At 43.4% G+C, this 19,248-nt stretch overlaps 1 protein-coding gene across 7 annotated transcripts in view; it reads left to right on the forward strand.

The window, feature by feature from the left end:
* Nucleotides 1-1,013: 1,013 nt before the first annotated feature.
* ZBTB46 (zinc finger and BTB domain containing 46) overlaps nucleotides 1,014-19,248 on the forward strand; it is a 52,071-nt gene continuing 33,836 nt past the window's right edge. Inside the window, exons 1-5 of one of the 7 annotated variants that reach the window (XM_041458228.1) lie at nucleotides 1,014-1,088; nucleotides 1,475-1,684; nucleotides 7,937-8,064; nucleotides 9,786-9,924; nucleotides 16,476-17,445. In XM_041458228.1, coding sequence (XP_041314162.1) covers nucleotides 9,871-9,924; nucleotides 16,476-17,445 — 1,024 coding nt within the window. In that variant the 5' untranslated portion in view covers nucleotides 1,014-1,088; nucleotides 1,475-1,684; nucleotides 7,937-8,064; nucleotides 9,786-9,870. The other 6 variants (XM_041458227.1, XM_041458226.1, XM_041458225.1 and 3 more) reach the window with 6 other exon arrangements.

Here is a 19,248-nt window from a genome sequence, read left to right on the forward strand (position 1 = left end):
AATTACTGTGATTACACACCTAAGTCAGTTAACTGTGCAAACGGCCAACCCCGTCGGTCACACACCAAATTTCCCCAATTTCGGGCGCAATCACAGCACGCAGATGTTGATAAAACAGTTTGCAAGCGTTTTATCTGCTGGACCAGCTCCTGCTTTCACAACCCAGCGACCGCACACAGCACCGAGAGCGCTTCCCCGCTCGCCGCAGCCATCGTGCGACCGCGCCGGCTTCCCCCAGCTCCAGACCTATCCTGCCCTGTTAAGCTCCGTCCTTTGAAATATAGGGCAGTTTCTGTCAGATCCTTCAGCGCGGCAGTCAAAAGGGCAAAGCCCTGCCCTTTGTTGCAGCGGGAGGTTTTCCATTGCGGAGCTGCCTGTGATCTCCGTCCGCTCTGATCTCCATCCTTCCCCGACCACCGGCCTCGCTCTCTGGCCATTACGGGTCAGGGGGCTCCGAACTGCGCTTATTTTACATTATCGTTTCAGGGCATTGTGTGAAATACATCTCAGCGCGTGCGAGAGGGGGAAAGTGATCTTTGTTTCTCCCCGCAAGGTCCGGAGGAGGCTGCGGCGCTGCCCCGCTCCAGCACCCGCCGCCCTCCATCCCGCGGCGGGGCTCAGGGGACGCGCCCCGCTGAGGGCGCACAGCCGCCCCTCCCGCGGCCAGGCGCACCTGCCGGGGGCAGGAGACAGCCGGGGAGACCCAGCGCGGTCCGGAGCAGGAGCGGGGTTGGGATCGGGATCAGAACGGGGACAGGGACCAGCACCGGGAGCGACCCCCAGCTCCCGCCGCCGCCCCCGCCTCAGCGCAGCCCCCGCGCTGTCCCGGCGTGCCCCGCGCGCCGCGCGCCCCCGCCCTCCCTCACTTCCGGTGTCCGGCAGTGGCAGCGCCGCCGGCGGCGCCCCCGCTCCCCCGGCGCAAGGGGAGGGGGGCGTGGCGAGGGGGGCGTGGCCGACGGACGGGCCACGGCCCAATCACCGCCCGCCGCTGGGGGAGAGTGGGCGGGGACAGCAGGAGAGGCACGGAGTGACCGACGGAGCCACCGCTCCGGCCGCTCCGACACCCCGCTCTCCTCCATGGGGCACAGGTAAGCGCGCCGCCCCCCGCCCCCCGGGGCGAGCGGGGGTCGCCATGGCCGCCCCCCCGCCCCTCGAGAGGCGGCGGGGAGCCCCCCTCCGCTGCTCCCGCACCGCCGCCCCGGTGTTATCCCCGTTATTATCCCCCTCGTTATCCCCGTTTTTATCCTGATCCCCGTTTTTATCCCCGTTATTCCCCCCGCTGGCCGCCCGCGGCGGGGGGAGCGCGGCCGGTCGCGCCCTGCCCGCTGAGGGGGGCACGGAGCCTTCTTTGGGACGCGATGTCCTATTTGGTGTGGGTGGATGGCTTAACTTGGTAAGTGCCGGGTTTAACCCCCCTCCCCCCTCCACCCGCCCCCCCCTCCTCCCCGTAACCTCCAAAAGGGGAATTTTCCAGCTGGTAATTTCTGCTGCGTCAACACCCAGCTCAAGGGAGAGGAGAAGAGACAAGGGGGCATTTTAACAGCAGCTCCACTTGCGGATAGCCAGCCTCAATCCCGGCTCCAGCATTAAAACCCTTTCCGCCCCCTAAAAACCAGCATCCGTGCAAGTTGGACCAAGAGTTTGTCAGGAGTGTGGTTCAAAACTGCTTGGAAAAAGGGATGAGGTAATAATACTGGTGAAGCATGTTGTATTTCTCTCTTTCTGCGTGTCTCTCTTTCTCTTTCTCCCTCTCCTCTCCTTTTTTTTTTTTTTTTTTTTTTTTTTTTTTTTTTTTTTTTTTTTTTTTAAAGCCAGGCCTGTTTTGGGTTATTGTCTCCCCCTAAAGCCAGACATAGATCGCCTGGCCTTGCCTCCATTTTAATTGCAGGCTGAAATGGGGGAAGTGACCCTCTTTTCAAAAAAGAAATACAAAAAACCCCAACAAGCAAACAAACAAAAAAAGCCTTGAAAGAATAATGCTGTTCCTTTGGGGGGATATAGGTGATTTTTCATAAGGCTGTAACAAGTGCAAAAGTGGTTGAAAATGTTCTCTGTCATGCTGGGAAACTAGTGAGGTGTCCTCCCCCCTCCCCAGAAAAAAGTGCTGGTAGAATTTGGCGGAGGGGAGAAGGAGAGGTGCTGGGAAAAGCAGGGGTTGTGCTGCTGGATTGCCTTTGTGTCTCTGTAAATAGACATGTCAGTTCCCAAAGTAATACAAGTAGTGTCTGATAACTCAATCCCAGATGACAAATAGAGAATGGAGCAGATTTTCAGGACTGTAATAGTGGGAGGATTTCTCTTTTGAAACGGAGAGGGGGGGAAAAAAAATGTTGGTACCTCCTGAGGAGGTTCTTCCCCGGCACGTTATTGTGGAGCGGAGCGTTGGGATGGAATCCGGAGACATAAACCCATATTTATTTATTTTTACACCTGACCGGGGAAAGATAAACAAAGGAGAGTTTAACAGCTCTTTAATGAATTCCTCATGCTTTTTATTTTGCAATCCCAATGATTCATTTGGCAAGCCTTACAGAACGGGATTATTATCAGCATTGTTTAAAGCCATGCTAATTAGGAGATGTGTTTAGCAAACAGTGGCATTGTAGACACCTGTACCAAAGTTCGTGCATGCATTTTAATTGCATCACTGGTAACATTTTTAGCATTTAGTTGCTGTCATTGAGATGTAGGTCTCAGTTTGTGGATTCAATCAAGTATTTATTGAGTGTGGGTTCTCTATATGCACAGATCAGCCCTGCTACTAATGCATTAAATGTGTTTTCTCAAAAAAGACAGGGAGTATTTTTTCTCTTTTTATTTTCCTGTGGGGATTATAAGAAAAGGCAGTGATACCCAAGAAGAGTGAGAAAAACATAATTTTTGAAGGAGAAGCTTTCTGTGACTGGATAGCTCTTCCACTTTAATCAATACCTCACTTTTATGCTTTTATAGCCTCTTTTAATTGGAAATAAAATTTGACTTTCCCCTTCTAAACTCTCTCACTGTTTGTCAAGTTTTATATTTTGAAATCCTTAGTGATGGAAAAAAATGGGTGGAGTGTATTATTAGTCACAATATTTTCAACATGCGGTGAGGAATTACAGCTTTGAGGTGTTTTTTGGGAGCTGACGGGGAGCAGGCAGAGGAGAATGAGCTACAGGACAGGATTCAGGGGGCTCCCAAATTGCTGAGAAGTATCCCACCAGCTTTGGTGCGTTCATGGGATAACTGAAATAGAAAACGAATCTTTTGGTTTTGATGCAGCGTGTCCAGGAGGGGGAAACTCACTCACAGTGAAACTTCTCTCGCGGTTGTTTTCATAGACCGTGTGTTCGCCCGGGTGCAATTGAGTCAGTTTCAGGCTGGTACCAAAAATGGGGCATTCTAGTAACTCTCACCTTAGGTGTTTATTCCTGTGCTTTCAATGCTGCTCCGATCTGGAGTGTGTAGGACTGAGCCTTTGAAAACATGACCTGTACTTGGGGTTCTTGGAGACTGGAGAAAATGGGCCACTTTCTCCCCGTGGTCTTTGTTTTCTGGGACAGTTGTACAACAGTGGATATGTTCTTTGCAAGAGGATTTTTTTTTTTTTAATATCTGGAAGTGCTTAGAGGAAAACCAGTTTAGCAGCTCCCCTCTCCCCAGCAGCCCTCTGTCAAAAGGAAAAGTGCCTCATGTTTGGAAGATCTATTAATTGCCTGCTTTTCCTCTGGTGATGTGCTGTGTTTCTGTGAGGTTCAGCATATTCTTTTTGTCTTTGCTATCCACTTGGGTGGATTTTTTTTTTTTTTTTTTTTTTTAGATCCGTGTTTTTGAAGTTTCTAAGCAAAGTTTCCTCTCCTCCCAGGAGCAGCAGTGCAGAGCAGGCTGACACCCAATCCAAACTGCCACTGCCTGCTTTCAGGGCAGAATTATTTCATAAACAGCTCAACCTTTCCCAGGACATTTTTCCCTTCGTGTTGCCGGTTTTACTGGCTGCTCCAGAGCACTCTGTAACGATTTCCAGACTCCCCCTAAATTGGTAAAAAGCGTTCACAGGGGTTTTCCATGCTCCTATGTGCTTAGTTTAATGGGCAGACAGAAGGGCAGGGAGAGAGGGCTTAGTTGGAGTCTTTGAAGAGCTACCTGCAGTTGTAATGGTTATCCCACACGGCCCTTATAATTCCCAGGAGACAGCAATCTGTGTGAGCACTACCCTGGAAAATTCGGACACTTTACACAGAGAGATTAATTCCCTTTTTATATTTCACTCCTGTCTTGCGTTTGGCTGGAATATTTGGAAGTGTGGAGCTCACCTGTGTTTTCTCTATGTGATATTTTAAACTGGGAGTGTGTTCATAGTGAAAGCGAGCAGGTTGTGTGCACAGAGCAGGGGTCACGTTAGGACCTGCCTGTGAGGCAGAGGCAGGAGTTTGGTCTGCAGAAGTTCTGCCATCCTAAAGCATCTCCGTAGGAGTTTTGATGATATTTGGGCAAGCACAATAACAGTCAGGGCTCCAGTGTTAAAATTTGTTCCTTTAAAACTTCACTTTATTCCCTTCCCGAGGACTTTTTGTATGTTGATGTTTGCAGCCCCCTTTAACACGTCCTTCAGTAGTTGGGTTTCTCAGTTCCCTGTGGATCTGCAGTCCTTTAGGCAGGATGAGAAATAAAAGCCTGTATCACTTCATGTGGGGCTTCTTTCCTTGAGATGCAAGAGGGAAGACTCTCAACTTCCCTAAACAGATCAATGGGTTTCTGGTTTGTGCTGCCTTGGTGTGTTTGGATTCACAAGGCTGTCCAATCCAGAGGGAAAGCTGATCTTTGGGACTCAGTTCCCATCCTCCAGCTGTTGATTGAATGTGCTGGTGTGTAACTTCTTGTTACCCATCTCCTCTTCTGTGAAACAGGGATTTACTCAGCTCTCCCAAACATTTTCAATTACACTGATGAAAAATTGTACTAGAAATGCTTATTCTTCAGAAAGGCAAAGCAGTGCGAAGTCCTGGATGAATTCCCTCTGGGATGTGGTGGAGTCCAGAGGCTCGAGGGTGGGGTTTGCTGTCCCTTACCAAGTCAAGCTGTGGTGCAGTTATTTTCTGAACAGTTGCTTTAACTTTCTTTCATACCCATGTATTTAAGAAACATCAGGCTGCTGCTGAGATGCTGGTTTGGAATAGCTTCTGAGCACAGGGTGAGATCCTTGACAGCCATTCTAATGGGATGGAAATGTGTTCCCACTTGGCAGTGTTCAGTTGTGCATAGGTAAGGATGTCCCTGGCACAGGAGGGGAAAGGTGGCTTTGCTGAAATGTGACAGGTAGATGCTGAATTAGAGCTGAAACTCACCTTTTCACCTGGATTTTTGGGGATGTGGCTGGCTTTTATTCCAGCCCAGACAGTGGTGATCTTGTCCTGCTGCTCACTTGGCTCACATGTGCCCTTGGGAAGAAAAACACCCTGCAAATGCTGGAAGTTGCCCTGTGTTTGCTTTATAGTGACTCTGAGTTGGCATCTCCTGTACTGGAAAGAGGCACCAAGGTGTCAAAAAAACTCTACAAACACATCTGTGAGCTTGTGTGTGGACTAAAATACACTTATTAACGAGAATGTCAGTGTATACCAGGACCTTACCTGCCCAAGAACCCTACTTAGAAAATGAGCAGGGTTTTGTATATTAAATAATATGCTTATACCTCTGTATGTTGAAATATTTAGTTATCTTTCCTAATTATTTCCTTGCCATATGTTGAACAAACTGCTTATTCCATCCAAGTGAGTTTGCTTACTGGTATTTCTCACCCCATGGAGAAGGGCTCTGCAGAAAGCTGATATTTCAGGACTTTGACTTGCTCTCTTAGAGGAAAGAGTTAAAATTTGCACCTTTTGCACTGATACAGCATCAGAGGAAATGCCTTCCTGGCTAGTGCTCAGATCATGCCATGAAACAGAAGAATCAATGGTCTGTATTGGACATTAGGTGCTTAAAATATCCAAACCCAACTAATTTAAGTGCCAATAAATGAAGTAGTCAGGGCCCAGTTGCTCTTAACAGTCCTGCTACTATAAGGTTGGAGAATGAGGTGGTGGCTAAATATAAAATGAGCTTTTTGACTTCCTTCTTGTTACCAATGTGTCCTTCTTGGCTTCACTCCCCCACACCTTTTTTTTTAGTAGTAGTTGATCAAATCTGGATTATGAGATTTGTGCTAAAAAGTAAACCAGGATCCTTACCCAAGGCATGGAGGGCTTGTACCTTGAATTACACAGACAGAATTAGGTTGTTCTCAGAGCCCTTCATGTGTTATCTTCAGTTTTGCACTGGTTGATTCTTTTACTCTTAGATTATTCATGACTCCTTGTGTGTCTTTTTGGTGATCTTTCTCTTGGTTTTTACCCCTGCTTTTCTTCTTTTTAAAAATCACCTCATGATTCTTCCTCCTTTGGCTCCCTCCCTTTTTATGTATTGAGTTTGGGAACTTTGTCAAAGATCCCCTAATTAAAAAGCCAAAAGCCAATGAGAAAGTCTGGGGGAAACCATTCTTCAGGGCAATTCCCAGTGTGACAAGTTTACAGTTCTCTAATCCTCTTTTTTTTTTTAAGGTACTTTTTATGTTGTTTTTTTTTTACTAATAGATGCACAGGGGCAGAGTTTTTTTGCTTAGATTTCTTCTGTGACTTTTTAAAGTAAAAGCTTAAGATCTTGTAGGAGATCTAATGGCACTTGGACAGGTAAGTGTCATATGAGCCACAGGCATTTGAATTTTTCAGTTTTTTTTTTTTTTTTATCTTTGCTGCTAGAGTGACAGATATATCTGCAGCTAAATTCTTATATTTTTTTGATGTCACCAGACTTCTCAAGCCTGGTACCCTGTACCAGTTCTGCCAAGTTCTTGCTGTGTTCTGCAGGGTCCATGACATGAGTAGTGTTGGGTCTGTTCTTGTCCTGGTGCAACCACAGGAGAGAGAGAACAGAGAACAAAAATTGGGGAATGATCTGAGCAGCTGTTACTGTACCAGCATGGGGAGAGGATGGGAGACGGGCAGATGGACAGAGTTAGAAATTCTGGGGAAATGAATAAGGGAAATGCAGAGGAAATCCAAGTGCAGTGGAAATATTTCTGCAAGCGAGCAGCTGGAACTGGGCGCGGACACCTGTGCCCTGATGCAAAGGTGCATCCTGTGGGATTAGCAACTTGTTACCCACTGGAATATTGTATTTCAGGTGCATGGCTTTCACAGGCATGGAAAGGAAAGCTTCTGTTAGTTATTTACATCTTCATTTTTGTGTTGTCTGTTTGGGTTTTTTAAGTTTTTTTAACGTTTGCAAGAGAAGCAAAGTGCTTTCCTCAGTACCTTTGTGGATGCTGCTTGGTGGTTAAAATCTGGGGGTCATGCTGGCTTTTGAAGGCTGTGATTCAGTCGAGCTGGATGGGAATAAAATTCAAATCTGTTCCTTTCACACAACATGGACACATGATTTTTCTGTAACCTTAGGCAAATATTTTGGTTTGGAGGGGAGTCACTATAACCATGAGGGTAGATTAATTCCAACCCCATTTAAAGCGTGTGGGTAGCAGAGGTCACAGAAACATTAACTGAAACTTACATGTCAACTGAAACAATGTTGTTAATTTTTTTAAAAATCCTTTTATAAACTGCTGGTGTTTTAGAGTGACATTTTCAAAGCACTTCTGGAAGCGTAGTCAGGAGCTGTTAACAGTCCTAATACTGGTATGTTAAACTCCTCCTTTACATTAACACAAGGACTAAATAATTTTTCCTGCGTGATTAATTACAGAAATAGATCAGAATGTTTCTTGTTAAAATGGCACACAGTGTTGTAAACGTCCAGTTATTTTAAACATTGCTTGTAATTATGTGACACTGAAGGGCTTTGTATAGAGTTAAAATTTGGATTTTAATTTGCCTTCTATTCTTCCCATTCCCAAACACAGGACATCTGATGAACCTTCTGGGGCTTCTCACCAGAGACCATTCTCCTCTCTTCATTGAAACATGCACTGTCCAGCTGTGAAACATTGCAAGGTTTATTTTTGCTGACAGGAAACACTTTCAAGTATCGGTAAGCTCTCGGCATTTCAAAGATATTTTTGTCATGTGGCATAGGAAAGAGAAAGGGGACTTGGAGAAAATGTTGTTATGAGCGCTGACATTGCTTCATAAAACTTGACTTAACAATTATAACAAGGGCTCATTTAGAAGTCTTGGTCATCTGCAAAAGTTGGAGAAATACCTCTGGCTGTTCTGCTCCTTCCTCGTGGCAGAGGTGCCTCCATCCATCACGGCCACTCTGTTCTCATCTGTTTGATCACAAGAGGGAAACAAGTGCACAGCTCCAAGCAAAGAAGAGAAAGTGCAGGGCTCAGCTTTGCCATTTTTACCAGTCTGTTCTTGCTCTGTTTGTGCTCTGGGACAGGTGTAAGTGAGAGTTTTAACAGTAATAGCCCCATGTCTAAGTAGAAATACATACACCTTGTTACACTTTGCTAACAAAGTAATTTCCCATGTGTCTGGGTTGGTCTGGCTCCCTCATTCACCACTTTATTTTTTCTTAACTGTCCAAATAACAGCACTAAAAGGAGCTGGCCAAAACAATTGCTATGGAGAAGCAATCAGAAATAGAGAAAGGCAAGACTTGGCAGTCCAGAATAGAAACAGAGAACAAAGTCACTGGTGTTTGCTTCAATTGGGTCATATTTGTTTTCAAGATTTTCAGTTCTGCTGTTTGCCATAAGAATGCTTGGATTTTCCTTATTACTTTGTTTGTTTATTAGGTATTTTATTTCACCTTCTATAATGACATTAATTTGTGTTGGAAAAGCTTTCTTAACTTTTATCTTCTGATTTTCCTTTCACAATCTGTTACTACAGAAGGTCAGTCTTGAAATCACCAGTATTGATTTATAGCTTATTTTCATTAAGAGAGCTAATCTGTGTATTGAAGATGTTTGAAATGCAGAGATCAAAAAGGACTTTATTATGGCTGACAATATGAAGTTTTGAATAAAGTAGACTCAGAAGTGTTAGATTTTAAGTTAAATGTTGCCAGTGTGGTGTGTATGCTTTTCTGAAGAATAGAAAGTCTGTTTTTATATAAGAAAAATAGGTGAATAAGATAATAGCTTTAGTGGATGTGTCCCCACAGACAAAAGCCTTGGTGTAGTGGAACTATTCCTACTCCTTGTGCCTTGTAACCATAAACATTCAGGTTTTCACTGAGAAACCTGTCTGCAAATGTGTCTTGCTATACCTAAATATCTGTATTTTACACAAAACTTTGCAAATCTTGAGATTGTTTGGTCTCTTAACCCAGAATGATGTCAGCCACTAGAAACTGGCAGCTAAACATTTCAAGAGCAAATTCTCCTGAGTGTTCCACTGCAAATTTCTGTCAGGAGCTGTACTGGTAGCTTTTAAAGCTCAGTATTTTATAGGTCAGATAAGGTGAGTCTCTTTAAGGAGTCATTAAAGTGAGAATGTTTTGAAAAGCTCCCAAACAGGAAACCCTGTTGTTCAAGGGTCTGATTGAAGTTTTAGTAGCTAAAGTTAGACCTTTTTGTTCCCATACCTTTAAGAAGTAACTCTTGTTTACATTGTTACAAAGTCGTAGCCAGGCTTGAAATTCATTTCAATGTATTGATATGCTCAGAGTTGACTTTTTTGGAATTCATTAAGTCACAAGTAAGGATGTCATAACTGTGAATTTGGAGGGAAAGCACTTCAAAACATTTCACTGTTAGTTTATTGCTAATAATTTGTTCTGGTTTTGTTTTTTTGTCATAGTTCTGTCTTTCTCCTACAAGAGTTCACCCCAGTGCTGTCAGAAGGTCACGAGCAGGGCACTACCTGTGCTGCCCTGGGGCTGTTGATGTCCTCAGCTGTTGTAGGAGAAACACTAGACCTGGAACCCAGTTTGTTACTGGTAAGAAGTAATTGTCTTGGATTTTATTTATTTATTCAATATTGCAATTTACATGTTTTCATTAACTAAATCTGAAAAAATCACTTGTTACTTTTAATAACAATATAGCAAAATATGCATTTCTGGTCTTTTCTTTTTTCCCCCTGAAATTTTTAACTTTATAGTTTCTAAATTTTGAATTCTAATTACCCTCCTCCTGAAATGTGGAGGACAGCAGTTTTCACTTACCTCTCATTTTCAGTCCTGGTTTTCTCTTTAAATTCTTCATGTGCTGTCAGAGCTAATGACGATTAATAAATGGATTTTTCTATGGAATCCTGTGTTTTGATTGACCTTTTATGCTGTCCAGCTCCTGCACATTGCCTGACCCATAACTTCAGGTGGATAGTTTGACAAGTGAAAGGCCACAGCCAAGTCTCTGGTTTAAAGTTTTGGAGTAGAGTGAAATGTTTAATAATGAGTCCCTGCTATTTTAGGTTGTGCTGTTGGAGTTAGATTTTCCTTGTGGTTCTTGTTTGGACTGTGGAAACAAAGCTTTAATGGTATGGTGAAATGCTGAAGTGTGCAGTGTTCTACTCTGCTGTTTGAACTTTACTCATGGACTTTCTGGATTGTATCTGCTGCACATCCTAAGCAGAGATGTTGTTTTAATGCTCTCTATGATGGGGCAACGTTGGCTTGAAGTTGGAAAAATTTTACTGAATCTTGATCAGACCAATGTTAATAAATTTGTGTAGGGACTTGGGGCTCTTTTTGCTCTGCAATCACTGACAATTCAGTGAGGCTATCAAATTTAGTAATGAAAATGGAATTAGTATTTTTCTTTACATTTACTGAAAATCATGTGCCTCCCAAATCCCTGCCCTTTCTCTACTTCTATAGTTCTTCTCAAGGTGAATGGTGAAACTTTTATTTTCTTCCTGTGAGTCCCAGCCCATGAGCCCATGCACTGTTGGGCTGCGATTAAACCTTCCCATCCCTGCTCTTCAGGGAGAAGTGATGCTTGTTGTTTGCATGAAACCCTGAGCCTGAGTGACCTCTCTGGCTCAAGGGTCTGCTTTGGTCTATTTACAAACATCTGTCTCTTCCTGCTCCAGTTCAGAGTTGTGGTTGGAATGACCAACTTAAAACAAGGCATGATTGGTTTTGGGAATCAGAAAAGGGTAAAGGAGTTTCTTTTTTGGCAACTGTTCATTTTTGTAAGCTGTTACTTGTATCTATTTTGGACAAAGCTGATCATCTGAATGTAATTTGGTGTTATATAGTATCAAGAAATTAAAACTCTTTCAGAATTGTGTGCTGCTGTTCCTCAAACACGTGTGAGAAAACGCTGCTCTCGTGGAGATTTGTGCTTGTGAAGCTCCTGAGCAGTGTCTTTGCAGAGAGTTACCATCCATGAATATTCTGAATCTTCTTTTTCTCTCCTTTACTGTCCTTTTCAGTTCCTAAGGGGTTTTTTTTTCTCCCTTCTTTTCAGCACAGGGCAGATGCAGAGTAGGAATCCTGTGCATTTCTGTTGTCTTTAACTGGATAAAAGTGAAACTTGCATGCACACTGTGTCTTGTTGTGCAAGGAAGCATTTCAAGCCCAATCTCACCTTTCAGAGCTCCTTTGCAGAGGAATTTTAAAAATGTTGGAATGTCTTGGGAGTGGAAACATGGACAGGACACAGGGGAAGCAGAGAAGTGGGGTGTGTTTGTTGGGTTTTTGTGTAATAAAGCATTGGAGTGAATTGGAGTTCTTCCTTAATCTGTTTTTACTTTTCTCTGAAGGGAGAGGGGGGAGGAAACAACACATTTTTGGTTAAATTCCAGTTGGCATGTTTTCTCTAGGGAGCAGAGTGGTGGAGGAGTGCACTAGTGAGCATTTTGGTGCTCTTTACCTTTGGTCCTTGGTTTTAAGTGTAGAAATATGCTGAGAAAATTGGTACAGATGAAGGGCCATGTAGTTTAAATCTTCAGTTCACTTACATTCTCAGAAAAGAAAAAGTAACCAACCAAACAAATCCTAACAACAGCAACCTCCCCCGCCTCACACAAACCTCCAGGCCTTTTTTTCCCCTGTTTTCTTTCTGAGGGAAGGAAGTTTATTTTTGTCCCCACTATTTCCCAGGGGACTGCTCTGTAGAGGATTTTGTGTGCAATTCATTTGTCATCTGTGACTTTTTGTCAAAATGCAAGTAATGCACTGAGATTTTGATGCAACAAATTTGTGCCCCCTAATTTTAGTGATGTTAAGATTTTGGTTAAGACACTCGTTCCTGGGCTGAGAAATTTGCCAATAAATAAATATTTATTCTTCTTGAAACCTTTCCAGTGGGAAGTGAAGTGTGATTTAGAATCCTAGTGTGCCATCAGGTGCTATTTTCATGTTTAAATAACTGTACTGACAGTGCAAAATAAACCACTTTCATAGGTTCATTCTAGCTAGGGTTAAAGATGGTATAAATTATTAATGCTTACCTCAAGACCAGGGTTTTCTGATATGAGAAATAAAAGCAAGCCTGTATCTTGACAGAAGTTTGCATGAAAGTGACTTAAATCTGCTCACTTTGTGTTCTTCTTGCTGTTAGGTGCAATGGTTTGGTTTGGGACATATTTTTAAAGTTCTTTTTGGAGGAGTAATAGACTTGAATTACTGTACTGCCTGTGAACTGGCTTATGAAGAAAGCCTGATCTGCTACAATTTTATTTTGTGGAAAATCTTCAGATGAGCTTTCCTGGTTCAGTGGCTTCCTGGAAAGTTGTGTTATGGCCATGTGGCCTAAAGAATTCTGGTAGATGCTCAGCTTTTAAAGCCTTCATGTACTGAGAAGACCTGAGATAAACCAAAAAATACATCATTAATCTTTGAGGTCTGTTTCTAAGAAATCTCCAGTTTATTCCATTTTCACTGTGCTTCTACAGAGTTTTGAAGGGTACAGCTTTTCTGAAGAAATCTTTCCACTACATTTTTTAAGTGGAAATAAATATCCTTACCAGGGAAAGGGGAAAAAAAAAAAAAAAAGAAACAAACCATCAACAAGCCACAAAAACAGCATGTGAAATTGGAACACAAGAGAACAGGGTTTTAAAGCTTCCTGAATTTTTAACTACTAGCAAATTGCCTTAAATTTAACTTGGATTAATTCCCTAGTGATCCTTGACATTAAACGGATGTTCTGGTTTGACATGGGTAGACAGAAAACTAATTAATTCCTCTGAATTTGAGGCATATTTAATTCTCTCCCCTGAAGACCTCTTGTTTAAAAGGTACAATGCTTTGACAGATGTTGGATGTAGAGTGATGGGTGTGAGGGAGCAGACCTTGTGACAGAGGAAGATCAAGACATCTACAGTAATAATTCCTGATTTGGAAACTGCTACATTTTATTGATTACGCTGAACACAGGAGTATCCACCTCTCTGCTTGCTTGAAGGTGCTGTAACGTGCCCACCTCAGTGGTCAGAAAGGAGTCTGCAGAGATTTTTGTGTCCTTGTGTTTAGTAAAAATTCCCAGATATCTTTTCTCTGACCTTATCTTCTATTTCTTAAAGAGATGAGTAAGAGCTGCATCCCTCCATCCCTCTCAATGCCTGAACCTCAAACTGCTCCAATCTAAACCAAAAGTAGCAAGAGACATGTTTGAAATTCTGTATTTCTGCCACAAGCAGCTTAAAAAAGGACAAGATGTGTCTGAAGTGGACTGTTATCAGTGGGGAGTGGACCTGACCCAATGAACTAAACTGAATAAATGTATGAGATAGCAAAGAAATAAAATCTCAAGGAATTTATACAATTTCCAGTTGAAGAATTTTTCCAGTTGAAGAAGAAAAAATGTTGTGCCATAAATTCACAAGAGCAAGTGGAGACATTGACAAATACTGGATGCTAATCTGTGTGAAATTGAGGAAGAGAAAATTATCCTTGCAGGAGATTTCCTGCCCCTCCTCCACACAGTTCCAGGGAGTTCATATCTTGGAATATGGATTTTAACATCCAGGAAGGAACAGTGGAAGGAAATGCCATATCTAGAACATTCTGGCCCTTTCCTCACTGTGGGCTCTGAGGTTTTCTCACATCTTGCCCTGAATTGTGTGGATATGGCAGCTGTTGGAGACACGACTGGTGATGGACAACTCACTTGATCCTTTGTGGCAATTCATATTTCCTAAGGGGACTAAGCTGACTCCTCAACTCCTAAAAGTAGATGCTGTAGTGGTTTCTGGAATAAAGACAAAACTGAACTGGCACTCTGCCTTAAGAGGTGGTTCTTTCCAACATGGAGATGTTGGGAAGTGCTGGCAGCCACCTCCAGAGCCTGGATTAGAGGGATTGCTGTGCTGGCTGGTGCCACCACAACCTTTTCAGGCCAAACACCTGAAAATTAATTTATTTTTCTTTCCATACTCCCCAACCCTGATTGTTGGTTTGATTTTCATAGATTTATTTTGTTTATTTGAGACAGAGATGGTGTCTGGGTGAGGATTTGGTTTGAGGTCTCTGGGCAGATTTCTGTGGTAAATAGGTGTGTGCAGCTGCACTGGTATTGACCTCTTCCAGTTCAATAAAAAATAAATAAAAAAAGAGATTGGCTTCTCTGTGCATTCTGTGCTTAATTCTGCAGAAAAGCTGCATGGTTTGAAGTGGATGAACACAGTTCAGCCTGCCTGTGTTGCAGGAAGAAGGTCCCTCCTCTCTCGAGGGAAGCAAACATTTCTCAATGATCAGGGACCAGCTGGCCTTGCAGATTAGGATTTTTGGGGCTGCAGAGAGGCAGCTCCATCCTTGCAGAACTGGAGGAGCTTGGAGCAGTCTTGCATAGCTTGAACTTTTGAATCATCAGGTGGCTCTCTAGGAGAAGGTCCCACCTCACGGATGTTCTGTGGGCTGGGAGATGCTTTTCTAGCCCACAGTGACTAAACTGCAGCTATTTTGCTCCTGCCAATGATAATAATAGCACAGGGTAGGGGAAGGGGGCAGGGTACTTGTGGATGTGTGTTCCACAGCCCAGGAAACAAACTTGAATGTGCCAAGGAGACTTCCTGAATCAGGGCTGTGCTGCCCACTGCTGCAAGCCAGTTTGGGCAGATGGGCCTGAGCTTGTGTGTGAGCTCTGTGGATGTTAGAAAGGTGCTCCAGGCTGGAAACATCCTCCGCCATGCCAGTGCTAGCCCTGAACCATGTGTGCTTTAAGGCTGTACGACCTCAGAGGTTTTGTTTTTATAAGTAGCCTAAACCCAGGCTTCTGATGAGTGTGCCTGCTCATAATAACATTTGGAACTGGGTCCAGTTTTACAGCTGTGTGTTGACATGTGGATCCTCATATCAACTCTACAGTTGGGACTTTTTCTATTGGAACAAATTTTAAGCTTCTGAGAGAAAGGAGTAAGATATCCTTTACCTTGGTGCTCTTAAATAGTTGGACCATTAATCCACTGTTCCGTGGTAGATAAATCTGGGTAGTAAGTTCCAAAAAAAGTGCTATAAGCTAGAGAAAATGACAGAATTGAATGCCAGAGGATTTCTAAAGCTGTGGCATCAAAGGCAAATATGGAGTTGCAAAGATAGTAACTGGAAAAGATTCAATCTGAAAATCCTCACAACACTGGTTACTGTCAACATTTAGGACCTTTTTTCTGTTTGGGGGTGTAAGAGGAGGATAATCCAGAGCATAACTTCAAAGATACCTTGCTGCTGGCACCAGCTAGCCTTTTATTTTGGATAATACTGCCAAATTTTATGAAAAGTGATCAAATGCCCTGTGAATTTTTCTCAGCTTTATGTTAGTCATAAGGATCCTTTCTTTGGGTGATAATGGGAAGTTCTCTACACAATATCTGAGGGTGGCTGCTGGGGAAACTTGGAGATGTAAAGCAAGGAAATAACATGTTTATTGCAAAGTATTGCTTGTAAGCAGTTCAGCTTCAAATACCATTAATTTTGTAGTTGTGATCTATTGCCAGTTTAGTTTGGATGGGGACTTAAAACTTTTCTTGGATTTGCTTGTTGCTCTTGTGACTTCTAAACTATTTTTATAGCCCCTCCATGGGAGTATATTAAGGGAAATGCTGGGTTCAATTGACTCTTGCTGTTTGAGGATTTCAGCTCCTCTGTGTGCTACACGCAATGCTTTCCCTCGAGGAAAATGTGTTACACTGTGCCCCTCAGTAGGCTGTGGGCATCTGAGCATGGTTTCAAGTGCAGTATCTCTTTCAAAACCAGACTTCAACAAATTCACAGTAAAAACTGACAGCTGTTGTTCTCTGGTTACTTCAGATGGGTTTTTTTAACAAGTTTGTAGTAATTTAAAGAAACATTTGCTCTGGGATGTTATGAGCTACTGGAGGATTGGCTTCAAATCTAGTCCTTTTTAGTGTAAATTATTTGAAGTCTGGCCAAAGTAAGGTGCGTTTTGCAATGAATGTGGAGGCATTGCAGGCAGTAGCTGTATTTGTGGCGCTCTTCCCAGATGAACCTGTTGCTTCTTTTGGTACAACCAAAACAAGGGTTTGGGTTTGTCTCAGCCTTGTCTTGGATTGTGTAATCCTATCATTTCCTTCCCCCTGCAGGACTTGTGGAAGAGGAAACATAAAGATCTCCAAATGAATAACCGAAAGGAAGATATGGAAATTGCTTCCCACTACCGTCACCTGCTGCGGGAGCTGAACGAGCAGAGGCAGCACGGCATCCTCTGCGACGTCTGCATCATCGTGGAGGGCAAGATCTTCAAGGCTCACAAAAACGTCCTCCTGGGGAGCAGCCGCTACTTCAAAACCCTCTACTGCCAGGTGCAGAAAACCTCTGACCAGGCCACAGTCACCCACCTGGACATCGTCACCGCCCAGGGCTTTAAGGCAATCATTGACTTCATGTATTCCGCACACCTGGCGCTGACCAGCAGGAACGTCATCGAGGTGATGTCTGCTGCCAGCTACCTGCAGATGACAGACATTGTGCAGGCCTGTCACAATTTCATCAAAGCAGCTCTGGACATAAGCATCAAGTCTGATGCCTCGGAGGACCTTGTTGATTACGAGCTGGGAGCCCCTTCCAGCAGCAGCACGGACGCTCTGATTTCGGCAGTTGTGGCTGGCAGGAGTATATCCCCCTGGCTGGCTCGGAGAACGAGCCCAGCAAACTCCTCTGGGGACTCAGCCATTGCCAGCTGCCACGAGGGAGGGAGTAGTTATGGGAAAGAGGATCAAGAACCAAAAGCAGACAGCCACGAAGACATTTCGTCCCAGTCTCTCTGGGCTAGTGACATGGGCTATGGGTCTTTGCGTATCAAAGAGGAGCAGGTGTCACCGTCCCACTACGGAGGGGGTGAGCTGCACTCTGCCAAGGATGGTGCAATACAGAGTGGGTTCTCAGAGCAAGGAGTGGGGGATGGCTGGCAGCCCACGGGCCGCAGGAAGAACAGGAAAAACAAAGAAACTGTGAGACATATTACGCAGCAAGTGGAGGATGACAGCAGGGCAAATTCTCCTGTGCTGCCCCTTTTACCTGCCTCAGGATGGCCGTACAGCAGTCGAGACCCAGGTAAGTCATTCTTCCAGTTTTTGGGGATGAAACTGAAAATGTTGATCTGTTTATGGGATGATCTTATCAGCCTCTGAAATAGGAGCTTGCCAGAAATACAAAAATGTAGAAATTTGTGTTGCCAGCAACTCAGAAGCACCAAGCACAGTGTGGTACAGTCAGGAGCCCCAGTGGAGGCTGGTTCTCTTGTAAAAGTGGTGGTTTTGTTTTGGCTTTGAATGACATAAATCACACCAAAACCACCATTAAGTGTTGGAATTAATGAGAGGAAAGGTTAAAAGAATTTATTTTAGCAGGTGTGGACATTGATGTCAAGGTTGAAGAATTTTCCTTTCACTGTATATTGATGAGGTAATTACACCACACACGCAGGTGTAATTTAGTCTTACCGATAGCATCTTCAGAATTTCCTGATATTCAGGTGTCACTTTCTCTTGGGTAAGAAAACCACCATAGCTTCTTGCTAGTAATGGCAGAATAAGTGTTTAGTAACTCTCAAGAACAACATGTTTTTCTGAGGCATCACTGTGGCTTCAAGTGTATTTTGATGTGTGACTGCTTGTGGTCTGAGACAAGTGGCTGTGTTTAAAGTGTGTAGCCAGCAAGAAAATTGTTTTCTTGACTTCCTTTGAATCTTCAGTAGTTATTTTTTTGTCTCAAGATAACTGGCCCATTTGATTCATTAATCTGTGGCAATAAATAGATTCAGGAATAGGAGTTTGGTGTTTTTTTCTAAGGACTTATGGGAGTGTGTTAGTAAACTCTCTCAAGCTGACTTCAAGAACTTAGTCTGTTCTGGGAGTTAGCCTGTGTTTCATTGCATAGCAGACCCAAGTCAGCCAGGAGAAGGGTGTGTGAGATTATAGACTTTTATGTTGCCAAATTTGGATTAAAAAAAATCAATACAAGGAGTACTGAAACTCTTAAAAGTCTTTATGGGCTGAAAAAGGTTGAAGTTGCTCACATACTGGAGTTTAAATGTGGTTTTCATTGAACAGTAACTCTGCAAATGTCTTGAGATTTATTATGTTTTATGGTTATCTGCTGCAGCAAGATAATTGCATGTAATTATTCTAATTAGCTGATGATAAAATCTAAACAACGTCAGTTAGAAGAAAAATGCGAGATAATTTAAGGCAACAGTGATTTATGAAGAATCTCAATTTTTGCAATGCATGTATTTTATCCTTGTTTTGAGTGAAGACTCAGCATGGATTGCTTGGTCTCTGTTCTCATGCAACTATTTTTCTTTTTCCACGGGATTCCATAAAAACAGCTGGATCACTTGTGCTCTCTGAGGGATGTGGGTTTGGACAGGTACCTGGAGTGAGCCAGGCATGTTGGAGTGGCTGCACAAACAGAGCTGCAGCTCTGATCCTCTTGGAAAGCTGGGGTAGACTGAGTGTCTTTATGGAGAATAGGGCACAACAGAAGAGATTGTATTACTGGAAGCTGAATGAAACTTAGATTATTTAATTCCTAATTGTTAGGGAATTAAATTGCAGTGGCTGCTCACAGATGAGAGGAAGATGGCTCGGGGGTTTGACTCAGCACAGTGCTGAGACAGCAGGTCAGCAGGCACATCAAATTATTTGTTCCAAATCTTGCTTTAAATGCAGTTTCCAATAAAGGAGGTGGTTTCAGAGTTGGGAAAAGGGCAACTGGATGGTGGTGGTTGGGGGAAGAGTTTCATATATTCCAGTAGTGCTGGTAAAGGAAAAGGAAAAAATGGCAAAAAAGGAAAAAATGGCAAAAAAGGAAAAAATGGCAAGACTTCTTGCTGTCCAAAATGAACAGGTTTGG

This window comes from Pyrgilauda ruficollis, unplaced genomic scaffold, assembly GCF_017590135.1.
Source record: "Pyrgilauda ruficollis isolate IOZ18807 unplaced genomic scaffold, ASM1759013v1 scaffold127, whole genome shotgun sequence".
NCBI classification, from domain to species: Eukaryota; Metazoa; Chordata; class Aves; order Passeriformes; family Passeridae; genus Pyrgilauda; species Pyrgilauda ruficollis.